The following is a 23557-nucleotide window of genomic DNA, read 5'->3' on the forward strand; positions in this document are numbered from 1 at the left end:
CCTGAGGGTTTCCATAGCCACTCATTCCAGCACCATCAAGACTGAAGCTCCTGATGCTGACTAGTATCCCCAGCATGTCCCTGAGGCCAGACCCAGAAACAAGAAACACATCTGCTTTCTGGTAACCAGGCCCTGCTGCTATCTGCCGGGCACTATCATTACAAATGAGAGGCGGGAGTCGCCACTCTAAATCCCCAGCCTCCTGTGAATTGGTTTTATGTAGGAGATTAGAACCTTTTAAGCTATCTCTCCCCCCAGAAGAGAATCCAAGAGTGGAGAAAAAAAATACAGCAAGATAGATATCACGTAAAACAAACTTTGATTAAGCACCTCTGCTCCTGCTACATTAAAAATCGCCCTAATTTTACTACAGTTAAAAATAATGCCTCGGAAAATGATTTTAAGGATATGAGAATTGAATTTTTTGAGGGCCTGGACCTTAAGCATGGCCGAAGTTTGCCTCAGGGCCATCCCTTAGGGCCCTGGTACTCAAAGTGTGGTCCAAGGAACCGCCACGTCAACGGCCGTGTCAACATCGCCTGCGAACTGGTTAGACATGCAGACCCCACCCCACGCCCACTGCGGTTAAGAAGATCCCCAGATAATTTGAATGCATGTTACATTTGAGAAGTTTTGTTTTTTTTTTAAAGATTTTATTTATTTATTTGAGAGAGAGAATGAGATAGAGAGAGCATGAGAGGGGGGAGGGTCAGAGGGAGAAGCAGACTCCCTGCTGAACAGGGAGCCTGATGCGGGACTCGATCCTGGGACTCCAGGATCATGACCTGAGCCGAAGGCAGTCGCTTAACCAATTGAGCCACCCAGGTGCCCGAGAAGTTTTTTTTTTTTTTTCCAGTGTAAGCTCTATGCCCAATGTGGGGTTTGAACTCATGACTCTGAGATCAAGAGTCACATGCTCTATCGAGCGAGCCGGCCAGGTGCCCCAAGAATCACTCTCTTCAAGCTGTGGTGTGAACTCTGGTTTACACATTAGAATGTCCTGAGGACCTTGAAAACAACATGGATGTCCAGGTCCCACCCCAAAGATGCTGACTCATAGTCGTTGAGAGTGGGGACTGGACACTGGAATTGTTTAGCAGCTCTACAAGGACTCTATGTGCAGCCAGAGATGAGAACTGACCTAAAGTTTCCAAAACCTCCTTCTAACCAGGCAGAGTTGCTGAAACTCTTTCTTTCTCTGGAGTTCACAGCAAACCACACTGATTATATCCACCATTTACCATGTTAGACATTAAAATGGAGAACTTTTGAAAATATTTCTTTCACTTAAACGTAACAAATCCATGACATGTTAACATAAATACCTTATTCTTTCACAAAAAAATTTTTCTTCCCAAAACAATGATTTCTTGAGGAGAGTTGCACTGTTTTCTCTTTTTGCAAATTTCTGTAATGGCTGGCTTTGAGAGAAGACAGATTTTCCGGTCTCCAGCATTCAGTCTGTTGCAATATCACATGTCATGCAGCCACTGGAAAACTCTACTATCTGGTCGTGAGAGAATCAGACCAAGAAAAGGCAAATAACACGTCAGTGTTTTAAGATAGTTTTGACCTCATACATCTCCTACAATGGTCTCAAGGACTCAGAATCACTGCATTGGAACATTTCTTCTCTGTTCAGACTGCAGCTTGCTCAACCACACCTCCTTCATGAAACACAATTAGATTTATCCTGTGCTCAGTTACTCTCCATACACACATCTGGTCTAGTAGTTTTGAAAGGAATAGCCACACAGTGATGCCAATTCTGCCAGGAAATTACTGTTGGTGACTGTTTTCCCCCTTAATTTTTACTATGACACCTGGGTGAAGATAAGCTTCTAGTGAAGGGTCCAGGCCTCACACACTTAAAAAGCTTGGTCATAAACACCGCTTAACTTTTTCCACTTGATCTCAGAGCTCAAAGATATCCCTGAAAGATATGCCCACACTTTTCTTAATTTCTTACATTTACAAGTATAACCTAAAAATTTCAACATTTATATTCAACAACCAAATATTCTGTTTTCTTAAAAATTCTATTTTTGACTTGGTCAGAAAAACAAGCATTTTTGTGTTAAGGAAATTCAAGTGTGTGTGTGTTTTAAAGATTTTATTTATTTGAGAGGGAACACAAGCAGGAGGGAGGGGTAGAGGGAGAAGCAGACTCCCCGCTGAGCAGGGAGCCCGACATTGGGCTCGATCCCAGGACCCTGGGATCATGACCTGAGCCTAAAGCAGCCGCTTAACTGACTGAGCCACCCAGGCGCCCAAGTGTGGTTTATTTTTTAAAGATTTTATTTATTTGACAGAGACAGAGATAGCGAGAGCAGGAACTCAAGCAGGGGGAGTGGGAGAGGGAGAAGCAGGTTTCCCGCTGAGCAGGGAGCTCGACATGGGGCTCCATCCCAGGACTCTGGGATGATGACCTGAGCTGAAGGCAGACGCTTAACAACTGAGCCACCCAGGTGCCCCAAGTGTGGTTTATTTTTTAACTTCAAACATATTTTGAAAAATAACAATAGAAGAGTCGAAAGGTCACTTTCTGATTAGGGCAGAGATCCTATTTCTGGCGGCCACAAGCTGGGCATCCTTTAATATACCCAATCCTGAAACACCTTCTGAGTGTCCAGGCCTCAGAAACTTAAGCTTGTGTATTAACTTAAAAATACTCTGTGTTCACAGAATTCTTCTTCAACTGAAAACAGTTTTTCTGTTGACTATGAATCTGGAAATATATTAGGATATTTCTTACTGATTTTCAACTCTCAGAGGTACTTATCATTTTACTTTTAATTTGCTCTCCTCCTCCCTGCTCCAGGGAGCACTGGACGACAAAGGGCTGTCCCTCAAAGGACAGTCCTCCTTGGGCTTTCATCATAGGCTCTTGGCTCTGACATGTAATTTGTTTTCTCTCTTCCCAAGCAAAGAACTGCAGACTGTTCATGATGCCTACAATCCAGGAATCTGAACATATTCTCAATGACACAACCTCTAGTTTTCTTAAGAGGGGATTAAACAAACAAAGAGACACAGAAAGCTCATCACCCAATCCCTTTGTTCTTCTTCCAGATCCATTCTACATGTCCCAAGATGCAGACCTTTATGGACTAAGCCAACCCAGGTTCCCTTGACCTCTGAGTTTGGGAGCAAGACCAGGAGGCACCAGCGGGAGGTTAGAGGGTTGCAGGAGAGGAGGTATTCCTTCCTCCACCCCTTTGGGCCTGGGGTGGTAATGGCTTCCCTAATTGCTAGCCCGTGGGGTGCTTCACCATCCCCTGGTGGTTCCCTCGACCCTGTCAGTGTCTCTGCACATTGCCTCTTCATCAAACACTCTTCAGCTAAACCCTAAGACCTGGCCTTCCTCCAGTGGCTCTGAAAGACAGTCTATTTATTTATTTATTCCAAACAGATACCAAGCAAACTTCCATCTTTATTAATATAGGTTACATACATTTTTTATTTATTTATTTTTATTTTTATTTTTTTAAGATTTTATTTATTTATTTGACAGAGAGAGACACAGTGAGAGAGGGAACACTAGCAGGGGGAGTAGGAGAGGGAGAAGCAGGCTTCCCGCCGAGCAGGGAGCCCGATGCGGGGCTCGATCCCAGGACCCTGGGATCATGACCTGAGCTGAAGGCAGACACTTAATGACTGAGCCACCCAGGTGCCCAGGTTACACACATTTTTTAAAAAGAGAGAACATAAAAACAATCACATAAGTACAGACTAATAATATAGTAATGATAGTCATATTAAGTCAGAGGTATTTTAATATTTCAGATTGAATAAAGAAGTAAATCTCCACTGAGTTGGATAAAATACAGTAACTAAGTTAATAAAATCAATGCTAAAAAAAATAAAATCAATGCTAGCTTATACTTACATTATGTTATTTGATGTACATTATTCTATGGCATTTGGAAATAGTTTGCTCTTTTAAATAGGTTAAGCATTTGCCTTGCAACTTTTCGCTTTTTTCGTTTGTGTAAAAGGCCAACATTGCTTCATAAGAAAAAAATATACCTTTCAACCTAGTTTTCAAATTATTTTGTGAAATCCATGAGGATTTTCTGTACTTGATACTAATCCGGGGGTTAAAAATTGCTTTTAAAATCATCTCATTAACTCTTAAAAAAAGTGAATGGAAAATACAGAATCATTTTCCTAGATTTCAAAGTCCGTTTCATTTTCTTCTGTTATTTCTCATCAAACCAGCATAATGGATTCTTTTTTTAAAAATCTGATTTAAAAAAAATGATTTAATTTATTGAAACCATTTGTAAATAAATCATGTCCAATCAATACAGACTGGAGGACTTGTTTTTAAAATATGCTTCCTGTATTGTGTTATGTTTTCATCTCAAGTTATAACCAGAGGAAGCAGTAACACAAACGTTCTATGTTCTTTACTGACAATCCTTGCTTGTATGAAACTTGCACAGTGACATTTGGCTAAAAAAACTTCTTATAGAAGGGCATATTTATTTATTATACACATGCCACACTCTGTATTGGTCTACTTTGTTTTCCTTGAAGGCAGGTTTCAGTCTTAGTCAACTCTGTATGCCCAGCACCCATTCTTGTGACCAGAGCACAAAATGTGTGTTCATGTTTGCTCCGTGAGTGTTCCCATTCCAGAATGCTCCTTGGGGGATAATTGTTGGAAGTGAGTGGGCCTTCTTTCTCTGTGTTTAAAATGGGCAGAGAAGTCTTTTATATCTCCTGGGATAGCACAACCTACTTTGCCAATTTCTAATAAACAAGGTAGTTCACGCCCACCCCTTGAGGGAACCTCAGGAGGAGAGAGCAACTGTGGTGGTCCCAGTCCTGACCTCCGGGAGGCTCAGCTGGAGGGTTTCTGGCCAGTCCATGTCTGAAACGGCCCTGTTTTGTATCTATTGTTTGGAGTCCTCCATCGAGGGCAGGTTACTTTGAAAGCCAACCTAAGGTCATTAGTGGGACCTACGCTCATTCTTGGTTTACAGACACAGAGTGTAAAACATCAAAAATGCTACCCATATCATCTGTTTTCATAATTTAAAGAATTCAAACCTTGATATGTTTAAAATGAAAAACAGTAGAACTTCTTCTACACACAGATAGTACTAAGTCTTATCCCTTAATAACTTAAACATTGCTGTTGAACAATTTCAAAATACACTTATTTGCAAAAGCTATATAAGTCCAAACCACAGAATCCCTCCCAAATGATGAACATCTTCAGATGTTCAGGGCTAAACTCCACCAACCTAAACGTTTCTTTCCTTAATCTCTGGTGGAAAAAAAGGGAGGGTTCCAAAGTGCCTATTCTATACTGCACTGCAAATGATACAAGTATGTGTATACACACCTACACACACACACACACACACACATAGATACAGTAAGTCACCTAAGTATCAAAAAATGACATTCAGTTATTATTGTAGCATTGGCGATACTCTCTTGGAATGATACTGTTTTCTATTCTTGTTATCTTTTCCTGTAACTAACAAATAGATATGATCAATGGCTCTCGTAAGAAAGAGACATGCAAATCATAGACTTGTTTTTGATCGTAAATACCTTTTTGGCAGGGACTAATAGAATCCTCAGGCTATTCACTTTTTTAACCTCTTCCTTTTATCTCACCAGCAGTCCCGTTTCCTAAGTTAAGAGCTTTTTGTATATGCTGTTATTCAGGTTACTAGAGCAGGTATCCATTTTACTTGCCATCAAATGACCGCTGCTGTTGTAGCTGCTGGGATCAGAACTTTCTTTGCAGCATAAGATGCTGTAGAGGTACCTCTGGCACTCAGAAGAAGCATAATAGTAAATCAAGGGATCAATGCAACAGCTTATGCTGCTGACACAGACACAGAGGAGGTAGGCAAAGTAGGCAGCCTCTGTCATGGACTCTTGAGAAAGGAATGAGTAATGCAGAATCAGGAGGACATTTGTGGGCCCAAAGCAGATGATGAAGATGCAGAAAACAGCAAGCGACAAGAACAAAGCCCGGGACTTCTTGCTCCGGTTGGCTACTGCGGAGGAGCTAAGGCATCGAATGATAGACACATAACAGATGGTGGAAACGATCAGGGGCACAAAGAAGAAGACAGCAGAGAAGGCTGAGAAGTAATAGGCATAATAGCCTTCGAGCAGGGTTTCATTGAGCACATCATGGCAGGTGGTGATGTTGAGCCGCGACACCTGGGTGGTTTGCTCCTTGAGGAGGAGAGGCACCACCCCCGCGATGGCCATAGCCCAGATGGCCAGACAAGTGAAGGAAGCCCTCCCCAGAGTACGCCAGGAGAGGGACTGGATGGGGTATACCACGGCCAAAAACCGGTCAATGCTTATGACTGTCATGAGCATGATGGAGGCGTACATGTTACAGTAAAAGGCCGCGGTGACAAAGCGACACATTTCAGAACCAAATTTCCAATCACTGCCGGAAAAGTAATAGCTGATCTTGAACGGGAGCACCGACACGAAGAGCACATCTGCCGTGGCCAGATGCAGCATGTACACCACAGCGGGCTTCTTGATCTTCATCTTCAAGATGAACACAAGGATGGCCATGACATTCAGAGGAAGGCTTACTACAAACACGCCAGTGTAGACAGAGGGGACAAAAAGCGTCAGCCAGGCACTGGTCAGATATCCTGAGGCATCTTCCGTGATAGACCCAGGGGGCCGTTTTTGAAGAGGATGGCTTATATTGATGGAGCTTAGTCTGTCTTCAGGGAACTCACTCCCGTTTCTCTCCTCATTGTCCTCCAGTGGGAATGGTTCAAATATATCATTGGTATTCTTGAGAAAAAATGACCGGGGATCCACAGTAGCATTGGTTGCTTTTGACTCTTAAAAAAAAAATAAAAAATTAAAAAGTCAAAAAGACAAAAAGAATACATTTTATTTTTAGTGCTCTTACTAGAAGAGTGGGTGGGAAAGAGCAAGTAATGTACAAATGGATTACAGACCTTATCAGGGAATTAGCTCACTCAAAATACTGTACAGCATTTTTTGTTGGCATAAGCAAACACTTAAAACTCTGCTCCTTAGAAGGACAGAAGCAAATGATACACTTTCAGAGATGTACCCTGAAGACATCAGAAAAGGCTGAGTGGCTGACATAAAGGAAAAAATCAGTGACTTCTTTTCCATTCTAGCCATGGTCTCTATAAACAAATCCCTCCCAGGCTCTATGACTTGGCTTTCCTCCATAGGCCTTCACTTCCTCCATTGAGTTTGCAGACACCCCTGGAAACCCGTGGTTCCCAATGGAAACATCTACACAGAAAGGTGAGGGGACTTCTTAAGTTACGGAGCTAGAGGCAAATTCGGAGTAGGACGGAGGGCTTCCATTTCCATGGCCATTGTCTATGTGACAGTAGTTTTCCTCTACTATCTTTAGTTTGTTTTGCTGTAGGATGTTCCAAATCTCTCACCATATTTGGACCCAAACAACAGTCCCTCGGGTTATCTTTTAACATAACCACAAGGTGCACACCCTCTCAGTCATCTTCCTGTCTCCTTCCTGAGCAGGCTTGTGGAGGAGCAGGTGTTCTAGGCTGATGCCAGGCCAGTCAGGCTTTCCTGAGTGTCAACCAGAAGTCAAAATAAAGGCTCAGTTGCAAACTTCCTCCTTTCATCACCCTCTTCCACCAAAAGCATCCACTTAAAATGTTCATCAGAGAAAGGCAACACTTAGCTGCTGTAATTCAACCAGCTTTTCCTGCTGAGGAGCTTTTGCTCAAGTTTTGTCATTGAGGAGAGTTGGACGAAGAGCTTTGGTGGGCCCTGGGAAGCTGAGGACCAGGGAGAGAAAGCACAGAGGAAGAGGGGCGAAGCCTCCATCACTGGGGGTGCCGCAACAAACACTGGATGTGCAGGTCACTCAGAAGTGATGTTAGAGGATTTAAAATCTGGCTAGAAACTGGGTAAGTACAGTGGATTTTCAAACTTTTGGTCTTAATTTTCAGTGGTGAATCCTTTGTGCAAACAAAAGCTTACACAGAGAGGCATAATGCAACACAAGAGATAGTTCTCGTTCTGGAATGGCTCTGTAAGGACACTGGACCCAACCATCCCTGAGATGAAAATTAAAAACCCTTGACCTCCTTCCTCCCCCCGAATCAATGACCTGAAGGCATTTAGGTTCCCAAGGTGGTACTGGGGAGAGGAGAAATGATTCTTGAAGGAAAGGAAGGCGCCCGGTGACTTTGTTTTCTTGACTTTCATGGTAAGCTCAAGAGAAGGCCAGAATCAATGCCACAAAGGATGGCTAAAACTCAGATAGAAAACCCACAGTTTCCGGCCTGAAGAACCAGAGGACAGAGCATAGTCACTGGAAAGTGAGGAGACAATCCCAGGGAGGAAAAGTCAGAGAAGGGAGCCAGCCCTAAATTCTAATGTGAATTTGCCACAGGCTTTGGTTGACTCTGGAACGATGCACATGTAAGGGACGATGTGAAGTAGCTCTGCTAAAGACAGAAGAACTGAAGTGATATTTTTTGCTCAAGATGGAGAGTTTGCACTTTGAGTCCAACCAAATTAATTGCCTGCTAAACAAAAACACCAAAATCCTTTGGAGAAATAAAACAAAATCTTAAGTCTTTACAGTATGGCCAGGGTGCAATCCCAAATCATTTGATACAAAAAGAAACAGAAGAATGTGACCCAGTCTCAAGAAAAAAAGATAATCAGTGGAAACCAATCCCAAGAAGACCCAGATGTTGGATTTAGCAGATAAGGATTTTGAAGAATGTGTTGCAATGAAGTAAAGGGAAATACCTTGTTGAAATGGATGAAAAAAAAATAGAAACTATCAGCAAAGAAACTGACCAATGGAAATTGTAGAACTAGAAAGTAAAATACAATAAGGTGGCATCTATTTCCAAAATAAGGAGAGTAGAATAGAACAGGGTGCCTGGTGGTGAAAGGTGGAGGTATGGCTCTCTCAGAAAGGTCATAACTGGGCTCCTGAGGGTGAAGGGGTGGCCTGGCAGGACATCTGTCACAGGGAAGGTCAAATGTCTCCAGTAATGAGCTTCTGAGAAAATAGATATGTCTATATTGTTCCTCAAGGGTATGAAACAAGAAACCATTCCTATGAATCTCTGAATCTCCAGCGCCCTGTACATGGTAGGTGCTCCTTAAATTGGCTTTTTTTTTTTTTTAAAGATTTTATTTATTTATCTATTTGACAAGCAGAGAGACAGTGAGAGAGGGAATACAAGCAGGGGGAGTGGGAGAGGGAGAAGCAGGCTTCCCGCAGAGCAGGGAGCCCGACGTGGGGCTCGATCCCAGGACCCTGGGATCATGACCCAAGCCAAAGGCAGATGCTTAACGACTAAGCCACCCAGGCACCCCCTTAAATTGGCTTTTAATCACAGATTTGCATTCTAATATTGCTGCCAGGAGTCACTTAACCCCTCTGAACGCAGTTTCAGAATCTTTAAAGTGGGATTCCAATACCTGTCTGACCTACAAATCTGGCAGCCAGGTGTATCCCTTGTGAGCTTACTTTGTAAACTATACAAACTAATCAATGTAATAAATTAATCTTATCCTTATCACTTCAGTGCAACTTGCTTTTAGACTCAATTATTTGCTTACTCTCATTTATTTTATTTTATTTTTTTAAAGAATTTATTTATTTATTTGACAGAGAGAGACACAGCCAGAGAGGGAACACAAGCAGGGCGAGTGGGAGAGGGAGAAGCAGGCTTCCCGCGGAGCAGGGAGCCCGATGCGGGGCTCGATCCCAGGACCTTGAGATCATGACCTGAGCCGAACGAAGGCAGATGCTTAACTGACTGAGTCACCCAGGCGCCCGTACTCTCATTTATTTTAAATTAAAATGGAATCTATGCGTCTCTTCCCTCCTACTCAGCAATATTTAGTTTTTCAGGATGACGAGGAACATGAACAGGCTGTAGAGTAGCTAGCCCCAGCATTCAAAGATGTCTATCAAAGTTTAAATTCACAGCCTTTTCCAGAAGTATCCCTTTCTTCCCTCTGTGATGCATCTAACTTACTCAGGAAAGAATGAATGGGTTCTGACATTTTCTTTTATTTCATTTTTTAAACAGATTTTATTTATTTATTTGAGAGAGTGAGCAAGAGAGACCATGAGCAGGGGGAGAGGCAGAGGGAAAAGGAGAAGCAGGCTCCTCACTGAGCAGGGAGCCCGACGCAGGACTCGATCCCAGGACCCTGGGATCGTGACCTGAGCCGAAGGCAGATGCTTAACCAACTGAGCCACCCAGGCACCCCGGTTCTGGCATTTTAATACCACAAAGGTAAGTGTCCTTAAAAATGCTGACCCAGAAGAACCTGAAGATAACACAACTTTTCTCTGCACTTTGGGAACCTGGCTAGCTAGATTAAGGACTTCTGTCATGCAGGGAAGGGTAAAAGTACACACACAGGCGTGCACAGACAGGTATGAATCCAGGCATTACCTAGAGGAACGCTGTAATTTGAAAACTACTGGACACTCATAACTAAGCCTCTTAGATTCTATCACTTTGTCCGAAAATAAAACTGTCACTGGATTTTACTCTGTATTTAGTACTTTGGCATTAAGTATTTGTTTTAAAAAACGTCTTCCCGGGGCGCCTGGGTGGCTCAGTCGTTAAGCGTCTGCCTTCGGCTCAGGTCATGGTCCCAGGGTCCTGGGATCGAGCCCCGCATCGGGCTCTCTGCTCCACGGGAAGCCTGCTTCTCCCTCTCCCACTCCCCCTGCTTGTGTTCCCTCTCTGCCTGTCTCTCTCTGTCAAATAAATAAAATCTTTAAAAAAAAAAAAAAAAGATTTTAAAAACGGCTTCCCTGGCTAGGCCTTTTTAGGCAGTACGGTGTTTGTAACAGAAACATTATACCCACTGAAACATGAAATTTTTATAGGCTGGAACCCAGGAGGAATGCATAATCCCTTGATTAAATATCATCATCTAAGGTGTCACCTTTTCTTGTTCGTATAGGTTTGATATTTTGGTTTTTGTGGAATTAAAAAATGTCAGCAAAAAAATTTTTTTAATTTAAGTATATACCAACATCAAGGAAATAAACAAAACCAATTCCAAGTAACTAGACACATCCAACTAGCTCAAGCACCTTAGGCTGCAATTTGAGTTTGCGTATCTCCCTTTTCCTCCCCTCCTGGCACAGCTCAGAGGTCAAGGAGAAAATGCCTGTCAGTGTGCCAAAAGCTCTTGTAATTCATCTGCGGTTTTGTTGTTAAGCTATGATTTCACAAAAAAAAAAAAAGCAGCTCAGGTCCTAAAATCAGTTCTCATGCTTCTTGCTAATTTTTACTCAATTTAGGTTTCTCTTAAATGGCTCTAGAGTAGTTTTGTGATTCAATGTAGCACACTGCTAAATGCTTCAATATGGACTCTCTAACTCTGGAGAGTTTTAAAAATTAGAAAGTCAGGCAAGGCTTCCTCTATCTTTGATGAGCTCTGGCTGGGAAGCAGAGCGGTGACGAGATGCATTATCAAGGTCCCAAGTGATCCTGGGATTTATACTATGCCAGCCTCCCCCGAAGCACCGGCCTTGGTTCTGACTCAGAGCTCTGCCCTACAGGGTTCACAAATTAACAAAGCAGAAGTGCCAGGACCTTGCCCACATTCCCACATGGCGCAGAATAGCTGTACCCTGCACTTCTCCACTAGGGGATCAACAAACACTACAGGCTAAAGAGAAATAAAGAAGAGAATGATGGAAAATTAATAGAAACATATTAATTCCATCAAGTGGAAAATAGCAGTATTACTGCAATACTCCACTGCCTCAAAGGCATATGCACACCATTTCCTTTTTTTTAAGATTTTATTTATTTATTTGACAGAGAGAGACACACACACAGCAAGAGAGGGAACACTAGCAGGGGGAGCGGGAGGGAGAGAAGCAGACTTCCCGCTGAGCAGGGAGCCCGATGCGGGGCTCGATCCCAGGACCCTGGGATCATGACCTGAGCCGAAGGCAGAGGCTTAATGACTGAGCCACCCAGGCGCCCCCTGCACACCATTTTTTAATGCAAAGAACCAGTGTACCTGAAAGAAATGGCTGTTTTTAGATCCGGGGTAGGAAATGTACAAAATGAGCCTTGAACATCTTTAAAGAATATTAGGGTCAGGTCAGAAAGACTCTGGAGTCAATCTGAAGGGGGGCCCACTGGCCAAGGTGTGACACTGATCACCAAAAGAATAAGGACAAAAGTGGACTAAAACATTTGAAACATGTCATATATGTTAAGATCCATGAGTTCATCATGATACTCGAAGGAAAATGATGCATCATTTTTGGTCACCTTTGGAGGAAATTAGGGGGCCCTGTATGAAACCTGGTAAATAAAAGCAAGATTCAAGCACTTATCCTGTCTTTTCTACATAAATGATATTTCAGGGAAGCAAAACAGTCAGTGACAGAAAGTTCTTCTTTGTAAAATAATTGCAGCTCCTAAACGCAGAGACAATGACAGATTTAGGAAAGCATCATTTGGAAGCTCTTGGTGAACTAATGGACTGAGTCTGATCACCAGTGGTCACTAAAACCACTGGGTGAAAGGTTGATGGGGAATTTCATAACAGCTGGAGCAAGTGGACAACGCCTGAATCCCGAGTAATCAATCTTAAGAGCACGAAAACAGAGTCCTGAGATGCATCAGGAAGTACACACAGCACCACTGCTGATGCGGTCTTGCAAAAAACCAAACCCGAATCTGAACAGGCCTCCCGCTGTACCTACCACGTGACAGAAAACGCCGAGGACAGATGGGCATGCTACGTGCCCTACTGAACATCCCTACATGACGCAGCTGGCTGGATCCAGGGTGCAGGGGAGTCTCTACAACAAATGACCCAGTTTCTTTGAAAAATACACAGCCACGAGAAAGGAGGAGATGGGAAACAGTTACAGATTAAAAGAAAGTTAAGAGACACACCAACCAGATGCAGTGGTTGGCCTTGTTTGATCCTGATTCGAATAAAACAACTGTAAAAAGGCATTTATGAGACAATCAGTGAAATCTGAATGCTGCTGACTCAACAGTGCAAAATGTTAAGAAATCGACAGTCATCTTTTTAGGTGATACAATGGTATTATGGTTATATATTTAAAAAAGAGGGTCACCTGGGTGGCTCAATCAGTTAAGTGTCTGCTTTCGGCTCAGGTCATGATCTTGGGGTACTGGGATTGAGCCCTGCTGAGCAGGGAGCCTGCTTCTCCCTCTCCCTCTGCCCCCCCACCCCCACTTCTGTGCACTCTTTCTCTCTCTCAAATAAATTCTTAAAAAAATAATAAAAAATAAAAAAAAGAGTTCTTGGGGTGCCTGGGTGGCCCAGTTGGTTAGGTGTCGGACTTCCGCTCGGGTCATGATCTCAGGGTCCTGGGGTGGAGCCCTGAGTGGGGCTCCCTGCTGAATGGGAAGTCTGCCTGTCTCTCTCCCTCCGCTCCTCACCCTACTCATGCTCTCTCTCAAATGAATAAATAAAATCTTTAAGAAGAAAGAGTTCTTGGGCGCCTGGGTGGCTCAGTTGGTTAAGCAACTGCCTTCAGCTCAGGTCATGATCCCAGGGTCCTGGGATCGAGTCCCACATCGGGCTCCCTGCTCTGCGGGAAGCCTGCTTCTCCCTCTCCCACTCCCCCTGCTTGTGTTCCCTCTCTCGCTGTGTCTCTCTCTGTCAAATAAATAAATAAAATCTTTAAAAAAAAAAAAAAAGAAGAAAGAGTTCTTATCTCTGAGGCTATGTATCAATGTATTTACGGACGAAATGACATATATGTCTGGGATTTGCTTTTTTTTTTCTCCCAGTTGGGGGAGAAGAAAAGTGAGGTGTAGATAAAACAAGATATGGGGAGTAATTATACAGTTTATTTTTGAGTATATTTGAAAATTTTCATAATTAAAGGTAAAAAAAAAACCCCAAATATTATATGCAGATTTACTTGCTACTAGAAACTAAGGACAAAGGTTTTTGCTTTTCTTTTGCTTTTGTCTCAGTCTTGATGGAATAAAAGTTCTTGAATGTTTGCATGAAAAGTTGGGGTTTTTTTGTTTTTTGAGAGAGAGAGAGAGAACATGCACAAGCAGGGGGAGGAGCTGAAGGGGAGAGAGAAAATCTCAAGCAGCTCCAGGGTCAGCGCAGAGCCAGATGCAAGGCTTGATCGCTGGACCCTGAGACCATGACCTGAGCTGAAATCAGGAGTCGGACGCTTAACCGACTGAGCCACCCAGGTGCCCTCAGGAACATAGTTTTACATTTAATAAATTCACGTTATACCAACTCCTCAAAGGCCTTTCTGGAATATGGAGGAATTGTTATGAAAAACACTTAACATTTGTTGAATACCTACTATGTGCTAGGTACTTCATATCTTACCTCATGTAACTCTAACATTTCTACAAAATAAGCATTATAATCCTTGTATTATGGCCAACATGCAGAGGCACAGATAGGCTAAGTAACTAATCCAAAGACAGAATTAGTAAGTGGAGGGGCCAGGATTTGAATCTTGATCTTCTGGCTCCAAAGCTCATACCCTTTGAACCACACCTCATGACCCTGTCTCTTTAAAAGAGTTGAGATTGGGGGCGCCTGGGTGGCTCAGTCGGTTAAATGTCTGCCTTCGGCTCAGGTCATGATCCCGGATCCTGGGATCAAGCCTTGCGTCAGGCTCCCTCTATCCCTCCCCCTTGCTCATTCTCTCTCTCAAAATAAATAAATAAAATCTTTAAAAATAAATAAATAAAAGACTTGAGATATATGACCTACTCCTGAAATACTACACTTATTTTCCTCTAACCTTTTCACCAAATAAATGAATCTGTCTACCCTCGTAACTATAGCAGGCAGTACACGACCATATGATTATGTAACTTAAGTTGACGATGCCCACGGCTATTGCTTGGGAATTCAGGAGTCCTGCGGACCTTGGCTACACACCAATCACATGCTAACAACCCAGCGCTCACAGACACATCAGCTGTGGCCATTCAAGGACAAAACAGAAAAATAAATCTTTAAAACAGCGTTCAAGATGGGGCAGAAGCAAAAGCAGTAAGTGAACAAAAATCTCTGCTATGGAAAAACCAGAACTAAAGGTAGAATAAAGTAAACACTGACTGCAGGGTTAAGAAAAGGTGGCCAGCATCAGAGGCCGCTTCCCCTCCTAGCCCACATCCTGGAGCCGGGACTCGGCTGGAAGCATAGGAGAGCAAGCCTAACTGGGAGAGGGGCGACAGGGGACAGGGGAACGTAAGATAAAGACAACCAGAAAATTTAAATGTCAGCACACTCAGGTAGAACAGGCACAAGGATGACAGAAGAGAAGCATGTGGGGCACGGCCTGGAGCTTCCTGGAGGCCAGGGCCTGATGGGTGGTGTTAGGGCCATAGCAGGCCTCTCTGGGAACCATTCTGATTCCCTGGCTTTTCCCATTCTTCCAGGCCTGTTTTGCACCAAAAGTTACAGGCCCTGAGCTCCGTGTCCTGGGAATGTTGCTCTTAAAACAACAAGGTAAAACGAAAACTAATTCACTGTAAAGGATGTTAATAATCAGCAGTTCCTCCCAATACCAAGCTGTCTCTGTTCCTAACCCCGCCCAAGTCCCACTGCAGTTTGTAAACCTGAACTCAAACGAAGTAGATTCTAGGCTGTGATAGAACTGTCATAAACGGCACTTCCTGAAAAGCAAACTCCTCTCATAAAGCTAGTAAGGCCATCAACTGAGTTAACCCTGGGATGATTTACTGTGCCTCTACAGTAGGTTTTAAAAGACCATGGAGACTTCATAATGCTTATGACATCAATTTACAGGGTTTAACAAGCATTTAAAAAAACAGAATAGTGTAGGGGTGCCTGGGTGATTCAGTCGTTAAGCGTCTGCCTTCGGCTCAGGTCGTGATCCCAGGGTCCTGGGATCGAGCCCCACATCCAGCTCCCTGCTCAGCGGGAAGCCTGCTTCTCCCTTTCCCACTCCCTCTGCTGTGTTCCCTCTCTTGCTGTCTCTCTCTGTCAAATAAATCAGTAAATAAAATCTTTTAAAAAAATAGAATAGTGTAGAAAATATTGGAATTCATAGTATGCGATAAAGGTGAGTACGGTTTGGTAGAACTTTTGTTTCAAATCTATGTATACACAACAATTACCCATACATATTTACTGCAGACACACACAACTACTGTGTCACAATGTAAAGTATATTCCTCACAGTTCTGTCTGTTGGCTAGCAAAAAAAGAAAATACGGGAAAACACTATTCTACAATACTATAATACCTGATTTCTAATTCATCACGGACTTGAAATATTGATGATATAATGTCCTTTCTTAAAGTTAAATAAATTTGCACATGAAAATTACTGGTTATTCCTGTTATTTCAAAGGGCAGATTATTTTCAACCTACATGAAGAATGCATAAAGGACGCGATGGCCTTTTATGTGACAAAACTTCATTGGATGTCTTGGGATGGAGAAGGAGGCTGTAACTTCAGTGGGTTTCTGCAAGTACCATCACAAGGTCAGTGTGGGAGAGAGTATTTGAACGAAGTGGAAGCTCATACCCAGAAAAAACAATCTCAGCCTTCAGAGAGAGCTATTTGCTCTGACAGTTCCAGTCATAAGCAAGAGATGGCAAAAGGCAGAATGAAAGAAACCTCAAAATAGGGAAATAAACAGAAAATTCTGAATGTTGAAACTGTGGAGCCCCCAATACCAGCATCATAGTTAAAAAAAAAAACAAAACCAAGGCCGTGGTTCCTAATGACTCTCCCAGGGTGTTTTTCTAAGTATTCATAGCAAAGGGGGCACCCACACACTCATGAAAACTAGTGAAAGGGGAGTCCTCCAGACCCAAAAGGCCACATACTGTTTGCTGCCATTTATAGGAAATGCAGAGAAGAGGTAAACTCACATAGAAATAAAAAGCAAATCTGTGGTTGCCAGAGACTGGCGGCAGGGAGAATGGGGGTTAAGTGCTTAAGGGATACAGGGCTTGTTTTGGGGTGATGAAAATATTCTGGAACTAGACAGAGGTGGTGATTACACAACATTGTAAGTGCACCAAATACCACTAAAGATGGTATACTTTAAAATGGTTAATTTAATAGTACGTAAATTTTGCCTCGATTTAAAAATCCAGGAAAGAAAGGAGTTCCGACGGAAAAGAGGGATGTGTGTCTAAGTGGAGGAGGGGGGATGATTAGAAGCCCAGGGTTGTGGGGACTCCATTGTCCCTGTGGAACTCCACCCAGCTCAAGGTTCAGCTGAGTTCCGGTGTGTGATGGTGACAAAGATAAAGATGAACTGGCTGAGGGAGGGGAAGGGGTAAAAAGGGCACGGGGACAAAGACTGGCCAGAAGCGTTTTGGAAAAGGAGCAAATGCAGAGCTGCTGAGAAAGTGCAAGTTAGGGTTCACAGAATGCTGATCCATTTAGGCATAAAGGGCCGAGAAAAGCTGAATTAGAAAGATGGAGGGGGAGGAAGAGGACAGCAGAGAGGACATGAGAGTATTCCTGAGAAAGGGCTAATTAACCCATGCCTCCAAAATATTCTCTCATACAAAGGAAGACTGGACTAATTTAGGGGGGAATATGTCCTATAAAAGTAAAGTCGAAGGCACTAGGGAATGAAAACAATGAATGAGTAAGGGAGAGAGAGAGAAGGAAGAAATTAATTTAGATAGATATTAGAGTAGAAATTTACTTCTTGCTATTTCCTAAGAAATTTGGCTTTCAGGCTTTATAGAGGTTTCTGGTCCCCTTAGGGCAGAATCATTGTCCTGTTTGTGTCTTTTGTTTAGGTTTAGGACCACAGTCTCTCGGTAACAGCCAATTAATTAGCATATTCATGAGTAGGGATCTATTTATAGCCTGCCTTATCATGTGTTTGCAAAAGTAAATAGCAGGAGACCACGACCCAAGCACAAATGTTCACTAAACACCTCCCTGTGCTAGGCCAGGGGTACACACCAACGGGGTGCAGACTTGGTCCTCTAGGGGTCCTGGGGAGCACAGGAGAGTTACTCTTCTCTACTGCTGGGCATCTGGACGGCTTCCTCTCTATAGGGGTGGATAGAGAAAGCCTGCGCTTCGGAAAAACAGGCCAGTTCTACTTCTTGCCAGACCTGTGACGTAACCATTTTGGGCCTATTTACCTACCTGTGATATGGGGATGACGTCTACTCAAAGGATTGTTGTGAGGAATAAACAAGATAGTATATGCAAAGTACCTAAGCAGGATGCTGCTGTAGTAGGTGCTTGATATAGAGTGGCTGTTTTTAATTAAATATGAACATGTGGGGTGTAAGGGAGGGCATTTTGGCCAGAGGGAGTGGCAGGGGGATAGATGTCACAGAAAGCATAGCTCCTTGGAGGAGGAACTGGAAGGTAGGGCTGGGTGGAGTACAGGTAATCTAACAGGTTATGTAACAGAGGAGGCTGGATAGAGGGGCACCTCGCTCTATGCTAAGAAACGGGGCTCGGGCTGGTGGGCGGCCGGGCAGCACGGGGCATCTCCCACCCAATCCCCTGTGCCACTGTCATCGTCAGCGATTCTTGGACCCTTTCAGCCATCAGATCCTTAAAAAATTTACAAACGTCACCTCGTGGATGCTGGCGCTCTTTGATGAAGATGAGTCATCTCACTTACACTGTCTGGACAAAGGAAAGTAAACTGGTTAATTGAACTTAAGAATTTCTCAACAGCCATTTGCTGTTGCTGAGTGGATGAGGACACTGGTTCTAGACTTCTGGGGATAAATGGAAGTTTATAATCTTGGCCGGGGAGATGAGATACCCACATAGTGACGGTGCAGCAAATGCCAAAATGAGTGGGGACAAAAAAGTCCTGAGAGCTTCAGGAAAGCTCAAACTGGTGGGCAGGGCAGCCTGGAGGGTCTTCCCACGCCTGGGGTCTTACAGTTCCGCCCAGCACATACAGCTTGTTATGACAGATACTCTTTAGAACTGCCTGTGAACGGTGATAAAAAAAAAAAAGCAGACCTATTTTTAGTTGATTTTATTAGTGATTTAAATCTCTGAAGACAAGGCCCCACTTAACTTCCTGCAGGCAGGGCGCCCTCCTCCATCTGGAATTTTGGTATATTGTCTCTGAGCCTTCGTTTCAGGATGCCAGTGAGGGATAAACAACTGCCTTAACAGTGTCTCTGAGAGGGTGAAATCAGATCATCTGAGGGGCAAATGCCTCCCAGGCCAGGGTTTGACACAGACGAGGACACTCAGCACTTCCTCTCTCATCCTCCTTTCTTCTTTCCCTCCCAAAGTGGTTCCAGAATCCAGTGTAGGTAAATTAGCCAATGTCTGTTCTGTTACTGTCTACACTGCCTTGTCCATCTCAGCACGCACCTTCTCCGTTCACAAGGATGAAAGCAGAGCACAAACAGCAGCCTAAACTTCACTCCCTAACCTGCACCAAGATCTTCCTGGGGGCCGCTGTGAGGAAGGTGACTACAGGGGATCAGGCTTGTATAAACTTACTCCCGACCTCACCATCCAAATCTCAAACAACACTTTGTATTCTCAAGAGCTTGGCCCAAAATAAAAGTACAAAGTCACATAACACCATACAGTTTTCAGGAGTTCTCTATGTCTCCTCAAACACCCCAGGAGACAATGCAGCCCTGGGAGCTGGGGCAAAACTGGGCCCCTATCTGGAGCTTGGAGTTTTCCCAAAACGCCCCGACAAACTCATCCAGAGCAAAGATGGAGAGCAAACACTATCTTCGTCACCTCTTATTCTTGATGCATCTACACTAGGTCCAGTGTGAAAACAATGTAAAGGACACAATCTGTCCCCGATAAGAAAACCAGCTAGAATCTGTTTCTACGTGGGGAAAAGAAAACGGGCTAAAAGCTTATAAAGCACTATCGCTATAAAGAAATTGAAACTTTTTTTTCCCCCTCAGTTTCTAACTAGTGTCTTTACCAGTTAAAAACAACTTCTCTGTCCTGCTTTTATGGGGGGAAAGTTTGGAAAATACATTTATTTGGCCAAGTAGCCAGATACTTACAAATACACTACGGGTGGGAATTGTATTCTAGGTGCGGCAACCTCCTTCTTGCAGCAGGCCAGAAAGAGAAATACTGAAATCCCAGAGTGTCTAAGGGAGCCGGGTTCTGGGGAGGAATCTCTTTCCTTAACTCAGCTTGGAAGACTGGGTTCTGGGTAACAAAACCTCCCGCCCGCCACCACCACCGCCTCCCTCGCCGTGGCCACCTCTGTAAAATGTGCAAAAAAACCAATTTTCCAACAAAACAAAACTTCAACGGGAGCCCTTCTCCACTTTATATTGCAAGGGCCAGAACGCTGACTGGTGGAGCAACGTGAGACCAGTTCTTTGTGGGGTGGTCCTGGGAGAAACAGGTCACACTGCAACAAATGCAACGAGGGGCCAGGCAGGCCTCAGGCTTCCGCAGGAAAACGTGACCCCTTCCTCCTCCTCCCTATCCAACACCACTTCTCAGGAAGGCTGCACCCTTCGAAACCAAGCCCAAAGGAGCAGGGGTCATAATCCCCGCTTGGATTTGACTGGGGGAGACTCTGGATCTCAGCTCAAATACCTGCTTGGGTTCTGGAGGAACCTGAGGCAGAGGGTGAGGCCAGGAGCACCCCCCCACCCCCACCCCCTGTCGAGGAGAAGGCGCAGCCTGTACCCTTTCGGTCCCTTCTCCCTCCCGCCCGCCCCAGTCCCGCGGGGGCCTCGGTTGCGGGGCCGACAGCGGGCCGGGAGGGAATACCGGGGCAGCTCTCACCGGGCTTGCGGCCTCGGGCGCGGGCCGAGAGCAGGGGGCCGCACAGACTGAGTCCCGCGGCGACCAGCAGCAGCCGCCGGGGCCCCATTGTCCGGAGGCTCGGCGCGGCTCGGGCAGACGGCCCCGCCTCCCAGCCGCTCGCGCTCCGTGCGCTCTCCCTCCGGCCGCGGGCTCCAGCCGCCGGCCGCGGCGCACGTGCGGGCCGGCAGAGCGCTCGCTGGCCGCGCACAGAAGGAGGACGCTCGCGTCGCCGCGCGGGCTGGCGTGTCTGCGGACGTGTCCGGTGGCTCTCTGAGAGTGCAGGCGGAGGCGGGGGCGGAACTCCGGCGCACGGGAGCCGAGCGGCGCGAGCGGGGAAGGGCGCCCCCCGGCGCCGAGTGTGCGCCTTGAGGCGCTGGCCGCCCGCCGCGCTCTCCCCTCCCCCTTCCCCTCCCCGCGAGCCCCTCGGCCGCCGCTCCGCGGTCCCGGGCTTCGGCGAGCCCCGCCCCGCGAGCCCCGCCCCTCCCCCCGCCGGGTCCCGGCAGCCGGCCGCTGCCCAGCGAGGGGGAATCCAAACGAGACAGCTTTGCCTCTGGGCGCCTCTGACCCGCGAAGCTCTCAGTGACTCAGACTGCCGGGGGCCTGGAACAGGGCCGCGCGGCCTGGGCGGCTGCTCCCTTCTCTTCTCATTACTCTCCTGGGGAGCAAAGGCGCTCGCAGGGAACCTCCGAGCAGGGATGCGCCCCGGGGCGCCGGCCCCCACGGCCCCGGGCTAGACCTTAACGCCCGCGTGCCAAGCGCCTCACCTCAGGGCCAGCGCGGCTGCCCCTTCGGAAATGGGGTATTTAGCTGGCAGCTTCAAAGTGACTCGTGCTTTTTTTTAACTTAGGGAGAGTGGATTAGAAAGTTTATCCTCTAGGCATAAGGTGGCCCCTAACGAGAAGGAGCCCTTCTGTGTGGGAAGATTTCGTGACATTTTTTACCTCGTTTCTCTTTATTTGGTGAAGTTAGCACTTCCTGTTTCGCGGGTGGGCTGCGGGCGGGGGGAAGTAACCCGCCGCGGCCAAGCGCAGCTGCCCCCCGCTCCCGCCCCGCGCGACCGTGACCTTTCGTCCTCCGCCGCCAGCGCTCAGCCCGGCCGCGCGCCGGGGCACCTGCGCAGCCTTGCCCGGGGGCCCCGCGGCTGCGCATTCCCTGCGCGCGGGCGCTGCCCCGGCGCCTGCGGCCGGAGGGCTGCCCGGTGTCCTCGAACGCGTCCCTCACGCTCTCTGGGACGGTAGTACGGGAGCTTGGTTCAGTGTGGCCAAATTCGAGGCGCAGGGCGGCGGACACTGGGGAACGTCGCGGCAGGGGCTGGGCGGGGAGGGGAGCTCGCAGTTCCTTTGGCTCAGGGAGCTTATCTGCTGAGTCTCGCAGACCGCATCGGGAAATGGGCCCCCTCCATCGGCCTTTCCCAGAAAAGCTCACCCGCAGCCCCGTCTCCTCTCATTTGTGCGGGCCTGTTTTGCACCCTGTGGCTGATAAACTGTACTTGAGAGCCACTGGTCAGGTTTAAGCTTTTTATTTTCTTTAAAGATTTTATTTATTTATTTGAGAGAGAGAATGAGAGACAGAGAGCACGAGAGGGAAGAGAGTCAGAGGGAGAAGCAGACCCCCCACTGAGCAGGGAGCCCGATATGGGACTCGATCCCGGGACTCCAGGATCATGACCTGAGCCGAAGGCAGTCGCTTAACCAACTGAGCCCCCCAGGCGCCCAGGTTTAAGCTTTTTAAAAGGGGAATTTCGCTTTGAGAGTGTCATTCCCCAGGGAGAGCCCTGACACTTAACCTAGGAGAAAATACAGCAGAGACTGTCTCTATACTCCCCCCATCGTCCTCAGAGCACAGGGCCTAGTGTGTAGAAGCTGCTCAATAAATTACTGAATAACTGTTATATAAGGTTACTTAAATTTTTTCCCTTTTCAATTCTCCGAGGAAAACATATCCAAGAGACGTGAACCACTAACAGTATTATTACATCACTCTCTAAGCTACACTATTTTTCATCAATCCTACGATGCCATCGATTTTAAGACTCAATTTATGTACTACAAGCACACACAGAAATCCTGCCAATTAAACTGCGGCATACTGTTGATTGTAAGAAACATCTCAATTTCAGGATTGTTTAAACACGAATACAGACCATCTGAGACTCAATGAAATAGTGTAAAATGTAAAAGTAATTAATACATGTGGCAAAAAATTCTAACAGTTCAAGGATATTCAATGAAAAGTAAAAGTATCTTCAGCCTCATCTTCTAAGAATCACTTATCCATGATGATTATGGATATGGAAAAGTTTCTGTCCATCATTCAAGAATTTGTATCCACATACAAGTATATATATGTATGTATCTCCTTAAAATATGAATGGGATAATACTATAAGGATACTTTTAAGTTTTAACTATTTCAGCGGTGGAAGATGTTAACCATTTTACAAAACTGAAGTTTAAAGAACACTTTTTTGCTTAGTTATTAGAACAATGCACAGAGAGCAGCTGAAATGCATGGTTCATTCTTTGTGCATATTAGCTAGATTAAAGCATCCTTAAGAGTGGGGCTGAGATACAGTGAACAAGGGTGGAGAGTGGAACAGAATGAGGCATTTCTTCCTCACTTTAGTGTTTTCTGTAAGTTGGGGATTGCTCATTGAGCAGCCACCAAAAACCTACCTTCAGAAACAGTGGTTTTAACTTTTATCACACACGGTGCAGATTCCTGAACGTCATCCCAGAACTATGAAATCAGATTCTGTATTTTTTTTTT

The 23557-nt window shown here is 45.4% G+C and overlaps 1 protein-coding gene across 3 annotated transcripts; it reads right to left on the minus strand.

Moving 5' to 3' along the window:
• Window positions 1-3413: 3413 nt before the first annotated feature.
• F2R (coagulation factor II thrombin receptor) lies at window positions 3414-21032 on the minus strand. 3 transcript variants are annotated; one of them, XM_081826712.1, is made up of 3 exons: window positions 20769-20843; window positions 18599-18650; window positions 3414-6848 (listed from the first exon to the last, which is right to left on the minus strand). In XM_081826712.1, the coding sequence occupies exon 3, from the start codon at window positions 6565-6567 to the stop codon at window positions 5653-5655; it is 915 nt and encodes a 304-aa protein (XP_081682838.1). In that variant the 5' UTR covers window positions 6568-6848; window positions 18599-18650; window positions 20769-20843; the 3' UTR covers window positions 3414-5652. The 3 variants fall into 3 exon arrangements, with proteins under 3 accessions (XP_081682838.1, XP_006735479.2, XP_081682839.1); XM_006735416.3 differs by lacking the exon at window positions 18599-18650 and having other exon boundaries at window positions 20769-21032; XM_081826713.1 differs by lacking the exons at window positions 18599-18650; window positions 20769-20843 and adding an exon at window positions 16403-16947.
• Window positions 21033-23557: the final 2525 nt, after the last annotated feature.

The sequence above is a fragment of the Leptonychotes weddellii genome, chromosome 7 (genome assembly GCF_054177405.1).
Source record: "Leptonychotes weddellii isolate Sample4059 chromosome 7, ASM5417740v2, whole genome shotgun sequence".
NCBI classification, from domain to species: Eukaryota; Metazoa; Chordata; class Mammalia; order Carnivora; family Phocidae; genus Leptonychotes; species Leptonychotes weddellii.